Genomic DNA, 15,457 nt, shown 5'->3' with positions numbered 1-15,457 from the left:
CTCACACTCTCAGCTCAAAAGTTCTAACAGTTAAATAATTGCAAGTTTGCTCCGGGCAATGCAATGCGTTACCCAAAGCAAGAGTCCCATTAACTAACTTAACTAGATAGATTCTGCCGTCATTGCCCTTGTACATGCTTTTAGGTACGAGGCAGGCCGCTTTTAGTCGTTGTCTTAAGAGAGAGAGAGAGAGAGAGTTTTATCTATCAAGATAAATCTTAAGAGATAAAACTCTTACTATATCATTACTCGGCCTATAGTGTTTCTGTGCTTCAAACGACCATAGTTATAACCTGATAGATACACATTTGTAACCTACTGAGTTGCTGAGAAGTAACTTAATGCAGATATTCTTTCTGTGAGTTTTTTGTACGCCAAATATCGGGATACCTGCCTAGAAATGTTTCTACGGGGCATGCAAAATGATTAGAGATATGTAGTTGTCATTAAAATATTGCACTTTTATTTACATTAATATTGTATCTTTTTTTTTTCATTATCTCTCCTTCTGCATTAGTTCGAGCAACGATAAAACAGTTTTGCTTTATTAATTAATTACATATGTGGTCCTTTTAAATCCTGTTCCTTCGGACTCACACATGGGGCTCTCTCGCACATGCACACGCACAGATATTACGTAGCGACAAGGATTAACATATACAATACGCAAAATGCGTTATTCTTAATGCTCTCTATTGACATACAGACACGTTTCATAAGTTTCTTCTTTCTTCCACAAAACACTCCCAGGAGAAACTCATTCTACAGTACACGACACTTACACACACGCTATTACTCACCACCATATATTAATCATTGGAAGGAATGCGTTATCCTTAGGCTAGCAGCGTTATCGTTTACATTATATATATATATATATATATATATATATATATATATATATATATATATAGAAAAGAAACATACATATATATATATATATATATATATATATATATATATATATAGGTGCATTTCTTCTCTACGATTGGTATCTCCTATATGAATTTGACTAGCGTTTGGTAGGAATCTATTTGCCTACACGTGAGTGATATCTACCCGGTGGTGGGCATTTCAGGCATCTAGAGTTAGTTATCACACGATGTTGGATGGCTGCGGTATTTTCGTACCTTAATTGTCCAACGATTAGTAGATTATAAATATTCTATAAAATAATAGAAGACACAGTGCGGCAAAATGATGTTTATGTGTTTGTTAGCAAATGACGCGAGACGATTATCCAGATAGTAGACCCGTTATTATTAGTTATCGCTTTTTTTTGCGGAGCTGGGGAGTACATGTTTGCGGAACGGCTAAAAGTAAAAAGGCAAAGTAGGCCGGCAGCATACGGCAACATCCAACTACATACGTGTGTTCTGTTTCTTTCCTTTTGTGCGTGTGTGTACTTTTTTTAGTTAATATTCGCACATTCAAATAAATAATAATTACGCTATTGTTATACTCCTGTAAGGGTCCAGTCGACCAACGACAAATCATTAGCAGCCTTTACCTTCTTCTCTCCGTGAGGCGCCTCCCTTTAGATCAAGCTTATTGTTTTCTTCACTCCGCATGTTAAACACATAACTTCTATCCTGGGAATTTGCAATCAATCACGTTCGATTCGCCGCAGACCACATGCTCTACGTTCAACTATGCCCAATTCGGTTCGAATAGTCCTCTCAGTCCTCTCTGAGCGGAATACAATAGCACATCGTTGGAAGTTCTGGATAGTGGTCGAGCGAATCTCGATCGATACCGCGCAGGCACCAATAAGTGATAAAAGAAACTTGTAACTGAGGTTATTCGATCGTTTGGTTTACACTTCAGATGGGCATCCGGGCCATGGCCGGGGCGGTGGAATCACTTCGACGTCTTCCCATCGGTTCGGTTCCACTTCGCCGTCTCCAAAGTTCTCCGAGCCGTCCGATGTATTGAGGCTACTTACTGATGATGAGCGCTTGATAGTGATCAGTTCAAAGGCTGATTTCTGCTCCTGCTCGCTTGAGGGCATAGATCGCTTCAACGCGGACGCCAGTTCCTTCACGAGGAGTTCTTGCATTTGAAATGGTTTCCTGAAATTCCGCATTCTACAGTTATATACTTGTGCTATGTTAACAGTCCAGAGACACATTATCATCACAGGCAGCAACGGATAGAAAACGAGAGATGAACGCACCTCTGTGTCCCGTGGCCAGATACCTGGCGTACGATGGTGGGCGAACACAGATGGGTGGAAGTCTGAACCGTGGGCTCCGCCGAAACTGATGTTCCCGGTGATTCACTGACTAGACGAGGGGGTGTCATCTTCTGTTCTGCACAGGAAGACACTCCGTCTAAAGGCAGTTGATTTCTACAAAAAGAAATGTACGTTTTCGTGTTACGTCATCTTACAGGCGAACTATTATAATTATAACGATTCGCTTGCTGTAAACCTGTCCTGTTATTGCGAATGGTGATGAATTATACGTACCTATTTACATCGTAGATACGGCAAGCCTTTTTCGTCGTATTACACTCTGATACGTTCTGGGAGGCCGTGTCCGATTGTATTTTTTGCACTCCTGCAGATCGGACAAGATCACTGGCTAGCAGGTGCCTCTGAATAAGTACCGCAAGTTCGAGGACTTTGTCGCTTTGGGTAGGAGCCATAGCTAAGCTCACGTTGCGAAGAATGGCGAGTATCTTTATCAAAACAACTTTCTTCTCAGAACACGCAGCTTGTAAACTGGCCCGCACGTTTGGTTTGCATGATTCAAGGATGCAAAAGAATTTGCTCAAGTTAGCGAGATAACTTTCAATCATCCCATGTATGTTTGGTTGGCGTTCAGTTTCGGGTTTGGCTTCAATTGTGGCCTTTTTATGACCAACACCGAGATCACTCGAGAGAATGCTATTGATACTGAATTTAACTTCAGAATTGCTTGACGATGAGACACGCCGCTCAAGAGGCGCAGGACTGGCCACTATCGCTGTTTCAACCGGTGTTCCGCGGCTCGTATTGCCGTTTGCGCCTAAATCCCCGGGGAATTCCATCCGGAATACGCCAGCGCCGACGTCGCTGTTCGTACCGTTTTCCGAACGAGTTGTCTCTAAAAAAAGTTCCGACTTCTGAAGAGCTGATTCAGAAGTGTCGAACCGCAAAGCCACTGGGGGAGTGGTCCTAGATTCAGCCGAGTTGATGTCGCTTGCGTCTTCTAAAGCAATGGCTTTTAAAACACTCTCGAGGACGGGCGACATTGCGAAATCGGGCGGTGCCAGCTTAACTTGCACTGGAGGGGGTGACACATGACGGCGTCGGCGCCAGATGCGGTTTTGGGGCTCTTTCACCACGCGCGTCTGCCTGCGCAAACCAAAGTTTCTCTCTAGAAACACGTCCTGCTTATTGACGTCTTGTGCAAATTTAAAGCGCTTTGCAGATAGGCTCAAGGAGCGCTCTTTTCTGTCCGTCTGCTTGAGACACTTCCTTTGGTGTCTGGCAAAGGACACCGTAAAAGGAACAATCAAGGGAGAAGGAATGCGAAGCTGGGACTCCCATAGGATTGCTGCACTACCCCAACCGAAGCTATGAGTGGTTAATAGGTCCTTATGTTGAACTGCAAAAGAATCGATATTTCAATATTTAGTATATCAGTAGTAACGCTAGTCGTTATTTAGTTCACATCTACAAAAAAAAAAAACAAGTCTAAATTTCGTTTGTACAGCGCGTGAAGCTGTTTTACAGGTTCAAATTCAACAAGGTTGAACGCTTGTCTTATGAATACCAAAAAGGAAGCGTATTCCTCAAAAAGAAATTTCGTGGTCACTCACCGGGTACGAATGGTGTTCCATTAATGACCGGCTGCGCGGAGGATTTTTTCTTTCCTTTCTTTGCTTTTTGTTCATCAAGTTTTCTAGCTTCCTCCTCGAGCTTTCGCTTCTTGCGTGCGTCCAAAGCGGCAGCACGAGAATCTCTCGCATTCACTACTGGCGGCGAAGGTGTCTTACGCGTCACGGGTCCCGAGGGCGCGACGAGAGGTTTAATCTTGATTGACGTTACCGAACGGTATTCTTTGCTGGTCGTCGGGAATGACACAGTAGGAACAGCTGCCGCAACACCGTTGCTGTTCGAGGCGGCAGTTGTTTTTTCCGCCGATGATTGGCGCTGGTCCCGAACGGATGGTGGCGATGCCACCGAAAGCGTCTCACCCGCGCTGGGCCTTATGTTTAGCTTAATCTTTAGTACTGTCGGCGACTTGCCTTCTACTATCGAAGCGGATGCATTCGTCGGTGACGTCGCCAGGGGGTTAGCTAAAGATTTGGCAGTGGTATGGCTTGGGCCTATCTGTTTGTTTTGTATTGCTGCTGCGCTAACCGGCTTATGACTGGCCTTTGCATTAGCTTGGCTATACTTCTGATGGGCTACAGAAGTGGAGGAGTGTTGCACCATTGGCACTGTAGTTGACTGTTTGTTACCTGCAGGGTACGGTGCTTTGCTATTATCGACGGGCTTTGCCATCTTGTTATCAAGCGAGGACACTAATATCTGTTGCATTACAGGTTGTGCTTGGCCAAGTTGGTCGGTGACCTTGAGACCTTGCGGCCGCGTGACTATCGGCGAATTCTTTTCTTCGTGATAGCGTGCTCCAGTGTCGTCTTCGGGATTCAGCATCTGAGATTGGCCTAAGAACATTGGCAGAGTCTGCAGCTTGGAATGTTTCGAGGAGCTCACGGCGACCGGAGACGCCATGGAAGAAGCTGTTTGATGAGACCGATTGAGGGAATACGCTTGACCACAACTGTTTACATTTCCTGTAACGATAATAATTAATGAGTAATTAAGTTCAACTTTGAGAATGGTAACTTAAATTCTAATAAAGTAGCTTTAAAAGGGGATCTCTTGTTTCCTTAGAGTACAAACCATTAATCGGCTGAAGACTTGAGGCAGAATGATTTAGGTGATTCAGGTGGCTATTTGCCGCCTGCTGCTGTTGTTGTTGTTGCTGATGTTGTTGTTGTTGCGTGGTCAATGTCCGGTCGATGGTGGTTGAAACATTTGAGTCCCAGTCGTTATCAGCTTCCTCTTCTTCCGTTGAGTCGCCAGTATTCTCGCCGTTGCAGCTGCTTAAAACAGCGGTAAGAGGTAGAGATTTGAGTTGGGATAGATGTCCCATATGCGTAACAGTTGCAGCTGTCGCAGCTGTACTACCTGCCCTCGAGTACGTTTTATTCTTGTTTGTTCCATTGGTAGAACCGCCGTTGTTGCTAATTCTACCCTTGAGCAGCGCGCCTCGCGCCATATCGATGCTTTTTGTGTCCACCTAATAACATTGAAAGGAGTACTGTCATCTTAACAACGATTCAACAATAACCCATTATAGCGTATGTTTATTTCCCTATTAACCTAAATATAATACAAAGTTCTACTCACTTTGTACTTAGCGTAATCCACGGTTCCGTTTATGCACGAGTGACCATTACTAGTGGTTGAAACGCCATTCCATGGGACGCTAAATTGTTTCTTCTGTTGAAGAAGTGTTGCCGGTGATTCACATTGAGTCCGACCGTTAAGACTTGGATCGTACCGGACGAACTTGAAACTGAGTCTAAGGGGCGCTTCAAACTTATAGTCAGCAATGTAACATACGTCGATAAGTGTAAGATCTGGGTCAAGAAGTAATCGATCTTGCTCCAACAGCTCTGCGTGATCCTTTGCTGCGCGTTTACTGTTTTTCCCAGATTTGTTAATGCCCTTCTTTTCTAGATGTAGATGAACTGCTAATGGGGCTGGTAGGGCAAACTTATTTTTAATTAACTTTATAACCACCCATACAGGAACTTCAGCCGGACAGCTCAAATGCCTAAAACCAATAAATATTCTTTTAGCTGCTTTCAGAACGAGGATGCTTATTTACGACTAGGCTTAGCGAATGCTATATAGGGATATAACTGCTAATGGCACACGACTCACCTATCATCCAGTTTTTGGGATCCGACTTCGTCTTGACGATGCTCAAGAATGAGCGATATGCTATCGTCTTTGGTGAAGATGTTACGGCTAGGGAATCCACGGTCTTCACCACAAGCCAATTTTTCAGCAAATGCTTCGGTCGGCTCTTCTTGGGACTCATAGAAGTCCCGTCGGCGGCGCATTTCATTGGCGTATAATCCTGGCACTGTCTTATACACGATCGACTGAATTGTCGTGTCCGGCACCTGAAGTTGAACGAATAATGTAAGATATGGAATTCACACTAAATTTTGAAATTTTTACAGATTTCACAGTGCGTCATGCCAGACAAAGAACCGTTCTTGAAGACACTTCCACATACCATATGTAGATCCATGCGGCTCCGAAACACACGCTGCTGGCAGGTTGGGCACGCGCTACTCGTATCCAGGTGCCTGTGGATGCAGCTTTTGCAAAATGAGTGCATGCATCGGATCAGCGTCATGGCATTGACAAGGTAGCCTTTGCAGAGCGCACATGTAAGGCTCGGATTCACTGAGGCCAGATTTGGCCGTCCGTTGCAGGAGCCTGCCATTGCGTTCTGTGTCGGTTTTTCTTGATCCTTTTTGGGATTAGGGTTGCTACCCCTGTGAAGCTGTGCTCCCTATGTAGACTCCATTGAAGTTACCGGCTGTAGAGTAAATGTAGATATCGATCTGTTGGTTAGATGGACACATCGCCCATTATTTTGTTTGATTTATTTCTACCTATCTAGCTAGTGTAGTTCCAATGAGTGCGTAACTTTGCTCATGAACTACTGCATGTCTATAAACTAGTCTGTCCTCTATTAGCTAAGCTAGAATAGACCTTTTTCCGCTTTGAGCTGCCAATCTACGAACCGAAACTCTGCAGATGACATGAAATAATCAAAATAAGCAATACAACATAAATTATCATGTATATTATTTGTCTACATTCTATTTATCCAGATTGCAGTCGTTTGTCATCTAATAACCCTGGAGTGGTTGAAATAGGAATGAACATCTATCGTTTTTGATCTCTGACAAGAAAAGTCTTTTCCGTCTCCCCCATTCCTTGTAGGAAGCGCGCTCTTCCTGGTCCTGATCTGACCCTACTCTTTCTCCTTTTCATACTGTAAGAAACTCGTCCCTTTTGCTTCACTGAGCCTAGTTTTGCTCAGACTCCTTTTCCGTACGTTGACGGACCATGGCCACAGCGACATGGCTCAACCAGTAAGCCTGCCAGCCAGGCCTTCACTCCTACTGCTGCTTCCGCCTGTTTTCCCTTGACGGTTCGCCCTTCCCTTTTTCTCTCAACCTCCAAAATCCCTTGGCCTTAGTACGAACAAAGCCTTGGCCCTCACCCTAACCAACCCCAGAGCCTGCTGCTGCATGTCCTTTGACGTCCGGGTAGGGCTCAGCTCACTAACCTGCTATTACCACACAACTTTCTCGGTCCTCCCACCAAACTCACTCACATCCTATCAGCCGGCCAGCCAGCGCCTTGCTAGCTAACCCTGCTTGATTCTACCCCCTTTCCTTCGTCCGTCTCGCACATAGCAGCGTCGCTTCCCCGTCCTCTTATAGAAGCAGTTCGACTGACCGACCGTACAATAGTCTCTTCGGCAAACGCAAGCAGCTTGAGCACGCTCGAACGAGTACCGCAGCTAACGTCGTTGCAAGTTCTTGTTCAGAAGAAAAAGAAGACGAAAGATAGCGGATGGCGAATAGCAGCAGCATGTAACTATTCGGCGACGATCACCAGCGGCGGAGGTGGAGGCGGTGGCGGCAGCCTGTCGTTGTGGCACAGAGACAGCCTGACATTCCGGACGGCGCGGCGGCGGCGGCAGCGGCGGCAGCGGCGGCGGCGACGACGACGACGACGACGACAACGGAGATGCCGACCCGTTAGCTACAGCCGATCGGGTGAAGTGCTATAAAATAACGCCGACGTCTGAATGGCCGTCCGTGCGTGTGTCTGTGTGCACACCGGCATTTGAGAGAGAGAGAGAGAGAGAGACAGAGAGAGAGCGGACTTCGGAGGAACAATCAACCAGCAAATGACTGTACTTCACAACGACCACGCCAACCAGCTTTGTTTCTACTATTACACTTTTAGTACTGCTATTGCTACTGCTATACGTACAGCACGTTGTGCTACAGAAAGGAAAAGCATAAGCGTGCGAACTGGCAAATAAGAGGAAGAGTGCACGTAAGAAACATCTTCCACGCAGCCTCGCTCCGAAACTGCTCCCGGAGCTTTCGCTATCTCACTTATAGTGTGACTGGCTCACACTTAACTGAAAATATTCGACGGGTCTAGCGATAGACGCCGAATAGTTAATGTAACGCTAGAACTGGGAGCCAGGCAGAGAGGCATCAGCTGACCTCTGGATGCTTATTAGGAACATGATCACCCTGAAATAGAAGGCAGCGACCAGCCAATAAAGTATGAGTGCTGCAGTCGGATCATCAGAGAGCTATTCTCTCGTCGTTTGTCTGTGTGTGAAGGTCGCGGCAATGGCTAAATGGATGATACTCGCAGCCACAATTGCTGCCGTAGTCGCTGCTATAGCGCATCGTCGGCTGCCGTTCGCCTATGCTGTTGCGGCTGCTGCTTTGGCTTGTGTCTGGCAGTCGGGGCACAAGCGGCCAAACACGGCGACCGACAGCTATTGTCCACTCGTTGGTTATTGCTACAGCTGTTGCTATTGTTGTTGTTTCTATGGCGAGCCGACTGCTGAACGCCAACAGCAATACTAGACGGCGGTAGAAAGAAATCAGCTCATTGACGACGACCAGCAACGGCATTAGCGTCATCACCGTGATCAGGTTTCTATTGCTTGTTGTTGTTGACTCACATGAACGTCCAGCAGTTCAGACAGCAACAAGACGACAAAGCAGACTAAACGTCATCAACAGGAGTCGCCGTCGCGGAGAAGCCAACGTTAGCACGGACCCGTGCTAACGTTGGCTTCTCAAGTGTAAACCACAGAGAAATAGATGGTAACCAGTTTGGGTTTGAATCCATTACTCTGTTGAAATGCTCAAGTCTAAAGCTAAATTGCTCGCAGCAAACGTTCTAGCATTATGAAAATGTTCGACCAGAAATTCGATTTAACCGAAGATCAAGTGACGCTGATTGTTATCGTCTGCTGTAGCTCAGTTCACGATTATCGATACAAGCAATTAGCAACTGATCCGACAACACAGCAGGTCTAGGCATTGCTGCGTAATAATTTATCTTATTGAGGTGTATATAGACCGCTATATCATTGGCCTCGATATTGGTTCTCGTAGGTCACTGTAACGGACAATTGGAGTTGTAGAAATGAAGATGGCTATAGAATCAAATGATGGGCAAAAGGATAAACGGCAAGGATAGTCACGTTGTCGCACGTTTTATTCAACTAATCCTGTCTGAGTCAAAAACAGAATTCGTAACTACGTGAACTTCCGAGACAAAAAAAATAATAGAAAATTAGGATGGATACTTTTTATTTGATCAAAATTAGCGGTAGCCGTTAGTGTCTTTTTGTGGTGAGTTAAAGTCCATCGCAAGCATCGGGATGAGGAATAAAGACCATCTGTCGTAGAAAGTCGAGGACAGAAACTAGTTTTAGGTCTAGTTATAGAATTAGCTAGTGCCTACTTGAGATTACTGTTTAGCTTGTTTTTTCAATACACATTCATAGAGAATAGAAGAATTCTGTTCAGTCTCGGGCGGTAGAGGATGAAACGTGGAACCGTAATGAGGTAAACGCGTTGAAGACAACAGTACATAGTTGCCATTTGGTTTCCTTTTCGAGTACTCGCCTCTGTTCATGCCTTTTTTCTCCCCTTCTTATCCTTCTTCCTCACTAACGCTACTAAAGGGGCGCTACGTTTGAGCAGTCCCCAAAACGACATATAGATGTATCCTAGTGCTATTGTCATTCTCAAGAGATCCATTGATATCAGAAATCTGCTCATCGTCGCTGTCTGTGACAATGACTACGATGACTACGACACACCGCTAGCGACAGGACGATTCACCATCGTCATCACGATTCATTCCGGCAGCGGCCGCAATGCCATCCGGAGCATTTCGGACCCTAAACAGAGATGAGGTAGAGACAGGGGAGAAGAGGGGCTTCGTTCCATCTCGCCTCGATGGGACCACATAGTGGATGGAGCTATCCGGCAGTCCCCATTGCCCCACGACCGAGTCATGTACCACCACCACCACCACTGCGTCTATCTGTCTGTTGGTGGGCAAACGAGTGCTAGTGTGGGGAATCTGTGCTTGCCCTGTAGAGTCGGCGTGTTCGCCTGCCTGTCGTGTTCAGCTGCTGCCGCCTCTCAGATGGCTGATGCTGCTGCTGCTGCTGATGATGATGATGATGATGGCCCCGTCCCCAGTGGCTACCAGTTCCATCGATGTGGTATGAAACGATAGCCGCCGTCGCCCCACAGTGTAGTAGTCGCCAAAGGTCTTGGCGATGCCGTCGATTGTGGCAGTGGCAGTTGAATGCGCGAAGGCAGCAAAGCAGGGTAGGACACAGCAGGCTAGAGTGGTCGCGCTAGTAACGGATAGTGGGTGGAGGGGGGTAGGCCGGGACGGGAAGGAGGTCGGCTAGGGAAGGAGGGAGGGAGGGAAGGAAGGAAGGAGGGAGGGAAGGAGGGAAAGAGCGAGCGAGAAGCAGGAGGAGGAGGAGGAGGAGGAGAGTAAAGGCACCATCAGCGGCAGCAGAGCCACCACCAGGTGGCCCCGTCTACTGCTGTAGTGGTTGCAGCCTCGAATCGATTAAGAGAGCGCTGGCATGAGAAAACTGAGGACAAACGTGGCTTGCCACGGGCTACAGTGTACTGAATGGCGACGAATGAACCAGTCCCAGATCAAGTCCTCCCTGAATAAACAGTTACTTTCTACTGATCTGGGCTGCTGTAGCAACGCCAGATAGTCTCCGTCAGACTGTTCGGACATTAGACCGGTCGTCACTTACCAGTACTTCTTTACTGCGCGGATCTGTATTGCCAGTGTTGGAAAGACGCCCTCGTTACGCGCTCTATTGTCTCTTCCTGGCGCGCTGGGTGAACCCAACTGACGATTTGGTCAAGAGTATCATCATCATTGTCCTCTCGTTCAACGAGCTGACTGACTGGATGCTGCTAGATCTGTTGTAGATAGAACAGCCAGCATCAAGTAGCAGCGGATGACAGCAGCCTACGCTGAAATGATCGCCATCATACCTATAACTAACTGACGAATTAAGCAACCGGTCGCTAGATACGGATACGTTCACTACAATATAATCATCATCACTAACAGCAATATAAGCACTGCGATCCTGAAGGGTACCCTCTACCATCACTACAACTACTAAACACTATTGTTTCCGTTCCTCTTCTATCACTAATTATAGTAATAACATTATTGCCACTGCACAACTGCTGTCGCCACCGTCGCTTGCAGCCCCCCCGATACCTATTCGTGTGTCTGTAAGGCGTCGACGAACAAAGTCGTCAGCCAAAGCGGACCGTACCACTTACTAACGCCGCGCAGCGGCATGGACGATCGGTCGTCGTTCGGTCGGTCGCTGGCAGCGGCCCTGCTGCTGCTGTTGCTAGCGGTGGTAGTCGCAGTAGCGTCATTGCACAGTGAAATGGTGGAAGAGCCCGGTCAGCGCAGCATCAAGAACTGACGATAGAACGAACGATCGAACGAACGAACGAACGAACGAAGCAGGCAGGCAGTCCGCTAGCGCTCTGGTAGTGATGGTCGTGGCAACGGCGACGGCAGCGGCGGCGGCGCGAATAGAACGAACAATATAGAGTGAAAGAAAAAACGAACGAGCCAACGAACGAAGCATCGTCGTCCGCTGCTGCGAGGAGGGCGACTGGAGGAGAGGGCGACTTCAAGGAGGGTGGCACGAAATTGCATTTCAAGGAGCACAGCCTCGGACCTATAACTTATTTTTAATAAACAACCCATTGTTCATGTGCTATAGACCGAAGGTGTACTCGTGAGAAATACTGCTCAAATCACGAATTTCATCGACATAGGATCAAGCCGGCCATCTTGAATTCTATTCGCGTCATACTCCCTGAAGCTACATTTACATCTGGGTCGTCGTCGTCGTCGTCGTCGCCGCAACAGCAGCAGCAGCAGCAGCAGCAGCTCTATAGTGGCCGGCGCGGCAACGGCTCGCCTGGCTGCACAGTGAAGGAAGCAACTTTTTTTTTTTTTATGGTATCGTACATGTTCAAGCCAGCTACACAGAATAGAACAACTATACACGTACCTTGCCAACGCCAGTCCGCCTATGGTCCGGTGAAGTATCCAGGTGAAGCTTTTTGCACTAGCGTAATGCTAGGTGGTAGCCATCCAAGAACACTGGCCGGGCGATTAAGCCACCCTTGTTATGATTATTAGTATCCAATCGGGTAACAAAGCACAAGCAGCACGTATTCCTCAGGGTATACACTAGCACTCAACGTATCCGGACTGGGAATTCACTAGACGTGAACAATATCTTTCACAATACACAAAACTGTCCCAACCGCTGTATCCGTTTGGCGTTGTGCAAGTTGGTCGAAGAGCACTTGCACCAGCAGCAGCACCACCACTTTCCGTCCGCCACTATTTGTTACGACTGGCGCTGGCTGTTGTTGCCTGACGGTGGCCACTGGCGCCACACTAACGATTCTACTGCGGAGCTCCGTAGCGCACTGCCGCTCGGTCGACTTTGGCAGACTGCTGAGTGGCGCCCGCTAGAGCCGAGCCGTCCAGAGGGCGCTCCTGTCGCCACCCGCCCGCCCAATGGGAGGGGCCGCATAATGACGCGCCATTGCTGCTGCTGCCGCCGCAGCCGTTACCGCCGCCACCAAAGGCCAAATTGCCGCTGATCCTTGAGAAGGGGAGACTGCTGCTGTTGCTGTTGCTGCTGCTGGCGGCGCGGCTGCTGCTGCGGCTGCGGCTGTAGTGGTGGAACGAGCGAGCGAGCGAGCGGGCGAGGTTAGAAGAAGCGGGCTGAGTCGGGCCGAGCTGAACTGATTATTGTCTGAGAGCCGCGGAACTGCTAAAAGCGCCGCTACCATGCCACGATACGTGCCATTCTATGCCGCCACCGCCGCCGCCGCTGCTGCTGCTGCTGCTGCTTGTGGTTGCATGCAGATGGGTCTATCTCTGTCCGTCTGTGAGTGCGCGTGTGAAAATGGCTGTGTGATGAGGGGTGCCTCACGAATCGTGAGATGAAAGATGCTACTGCCTCTACTGCTGCTGCTGCTGCTGTTGTTGCTGGCGATAGCGGCGATGGCAATGGCGACAGCAGCAGCAGCATCATCATCGCCATTTTGCTATGAGCTGCGTTGCGTGGCTAAAGACAGACAGGCGGACCGGTAACTCTATGGTGATGTAGTAATGTGTGTGTCTGACCAGGTACAGCCGAAACAATTACTGCCACCGAGCGCCATTTCTGTCGGCGGCGAGCTGTTGTCTGTCTGATGGTGCGAATCGGCCGAGCGCGACCGATGCTGGAATGCATAATTGAAATCAAAAAAACAACGACATTAACGACCGTATATACAGAAACGATATGCGGGATGTAATCAGGCAGTGGGCTATGCTGTTAGATTACGTATAGATGAATGAATGACTAAACGAGAACATATGAAGGGGATAGGTGCATAGGGAATAGGGATAAAGGTAAACGATAACGAATCAAACAACATTAGATCATACGTCTAAGATGAACGCTAGCCTACGTGTAAATCTGAGCGATATGAAGCCAACACAAACTGTAGCGGTGAGAACATCTTTTACAGGTTTAATGGCTCGATGGATGAAAGGACTGATGAATAATGAGTACGACGTTCACCAGGGAAACAGTACGTACGTGTAATTAGCTACTAATGAGTGGCCTCCCTGAAGCCAGTTATCGCAGGCTGTGGTACAAGAAGCAAGTCGTACGAAATATTTTCGGTTCATCTAATCTATTCAGTAATGCTTGGCGTCATAGGATCGAAATAAATTTACTCGAGGCATGCATAATGTAATTTGCAGTTTATCAACAATAGCCCACTTCCCGTAACACGTATAGCATGCCGTACGTACGAGAAGATCCCAGATCTAAGCGGAGCTCAGTACGTACTCAACGACATAGCAGATTTCCCCCACTGTCGTAGTCAGTCTTTTTCGTCTTCCCCTGAATGTAAAGCTTTAGGGTGGGACAAGAATTAGCGCCATTCATGTGCCGGGGTTGAAACGATACAAATTTTGCTCATTAAAACACGGTCACTTTATTACGTCGTTGTAAATCAATACCGCTCATTTAGCGGGTTGCAATGAGGCATCTGTTAGTTTTCGTTACATCGAACACAGAACACACGAAGTGAAATTTAACATCGGAGCCACGTCGACGGTAAACTCCTGGAGAAACTATTAAGAGCTGTTTACTCCTGAAGGTCAACTGCCAGCATTACATACGTATAATATAAGCACGTGACCGGCATGTTCCTGTGGCGGAAGGTACATATTATCGATTGACGATTGCTGTTCGAGTTCTCGCCTAAACGTGCGGCCCACCCCAATTTGACTTGGTCAAACGATATCTTAACGGCCATCAGTGGCCGCCTACCAGGTCATAAAATGAGTTGATCGTCCGATCCTTTGGCTCGTGATAGCGCCTGCTGGTGCCGCTTCTTCCCCTTCTTCCGCCAACTACGATGACGACGACGACGACGACGGTGGCATTCGCACGCTGTTTGACGTGGCCAAAGTTGTTATGGTTGTAAAAGAAAAAAAGCTTGAGCGGATTTATGGGAGGTGGTACACATCCACCGTCACTTGAGAATTTAGAAGTCTAGCAAAGCGCGCTTCATTTTGGCGCCCGCAGCGATAAAGTCGAACAACTCCGTTAAGTGAACGGAAGGTAAAGATGGAGAACGGCGCCATATTGTTGCTGTTTATGTTGTTGCTTCTGCTTTTGTGTGCGTCCGTTCGCCATGATGACTCTCGCAGTTCGGCGATTATCTTTGTTACACCATTGACTGTCGCTAAGGATCATACACCGATGACTGTAAATAGGCAACGGCCGGTATTCGCTCGAAGTATCTAAACGCTAACGATATTAAAATATATTTCACGCCTGTTGCCGATTCGATCTGTTTTAGTAACATGCCATTTAACATACAAATTCAGAGAGTAAACCTTAGCAACGTTCCCTAGGAAGAGGTTTAAAGCAATTGAAGCGTAATGACCTTCGGCGAGTATCTCTCTCTCTCTCTCTCTCTCTCTCTCTCTCTCTCTCTCTCTCTCTCTTTGCTTTTGGGACGATGCCATTGTTTCAATTCTATACATGATTTTTTCTACAGGAACTCAACGGTGGTCCTAGCTATAAAATGAGGGTTTACGGCTGTCGACTGTTCTAAAAGTAAAAGGAGCAGGATTCATTTTGTGTATTTGTTTAATGATTTGATTCAATCTAGATTGTCGACTGCACAATATTTGTACAAAAAAAGTGGTTCATAA

General features: G+C 47.3%; 1 protein-coding gene across 2 annotated transcripts; it reads right to left on the bottom strand.

Annotated features, from left to right (window-relative positions):
- Window positions 1-437: 437 nt before the first annotated feature.
- On the bottom strand, window positions 438-12,694 carry LOC111254499 (uncharacterized). 2 transcript variants are annotated; one of them, XM_086974092.1, is made up of 10 exons: window positions 12,231-12,694; window positions 10,932-11,152; window positions 6,309-6,617; window positions 5,948-6,192; window positions 5,408-5,837; window positions 4,898-5,297; window positions 3,808-4,788; window positions 2,471-3,593; window positions 2,177-2,350; window positions 438-2,072 (listed from the first exon to the last, which is right to left on the bottom strand). In XM_086974092.1, exons 3-10 carry the CDS (start codon window positions 6,519-6,521, stop codon window positions 1,817-1,819), a joined length of 3,822 nt encoding a protein of 1,273 aa, XP_086830218.1. In that variant the 5' UTR covers window positions 6,522-6,617; window positions 10,932-11,152; window positions 12,231-12,694; the 3' UTR covers window positions 438-1,816. The 2 variants fall into 2 exon arrangements, with proteins under 2 accessions (XP_086830218.1, XP_022671135.1); XM_022815400.2 differs by lacking the exon at window positions 10,932-11,152.
- Window positions 12,695-15,457: the final 2,763 nt, after the last annotated feature.

Source organism: Varroa destructor, unplaced genomic scaffold (genome assembly GCF_002443255.2).
Source record: "Varroa destructor unplaced genomic scaffold, Vdes_3.0 BEIS01000007.1, whole genome shotgun sequence".
In the NCBI taxonomy this organism is placed as follows: Eukaryota; Metazoa; Arthropoda; class Arachnida; order Mesostigmata; family Varroidae; genus Varroa; species Varroa destructor.
Note: the sequence above shows the minus strand (reverse complement) of the source record. Positions and strands in the feature narration are given on the sequence as shown.

Bases quoted from the DNA above. Each gene is read 5' to 3' on its own strand.
- LOC111254499 (XM_086974092.1), bottom strand. From the start codon at position 6,521: ATGGCAGGCTCCTGCAACGGACGGCCAAATCTGGCCTCAGTGAATCCG. The intron at 6,193-6,308 runs GTATGTGGAAGT...GTTCAACTTCAG, and splicing joins GCCGCATGGATCTACATATG to GTGCCGGACACGACAATTCA. The intron at 4,789-4,897 runs GTTTGTACTCTA...TTATCGTTACAG, and splicing joins AAGTCTTCAGCCGATTAATG to GAAATGTAAACAGTTGTGGT.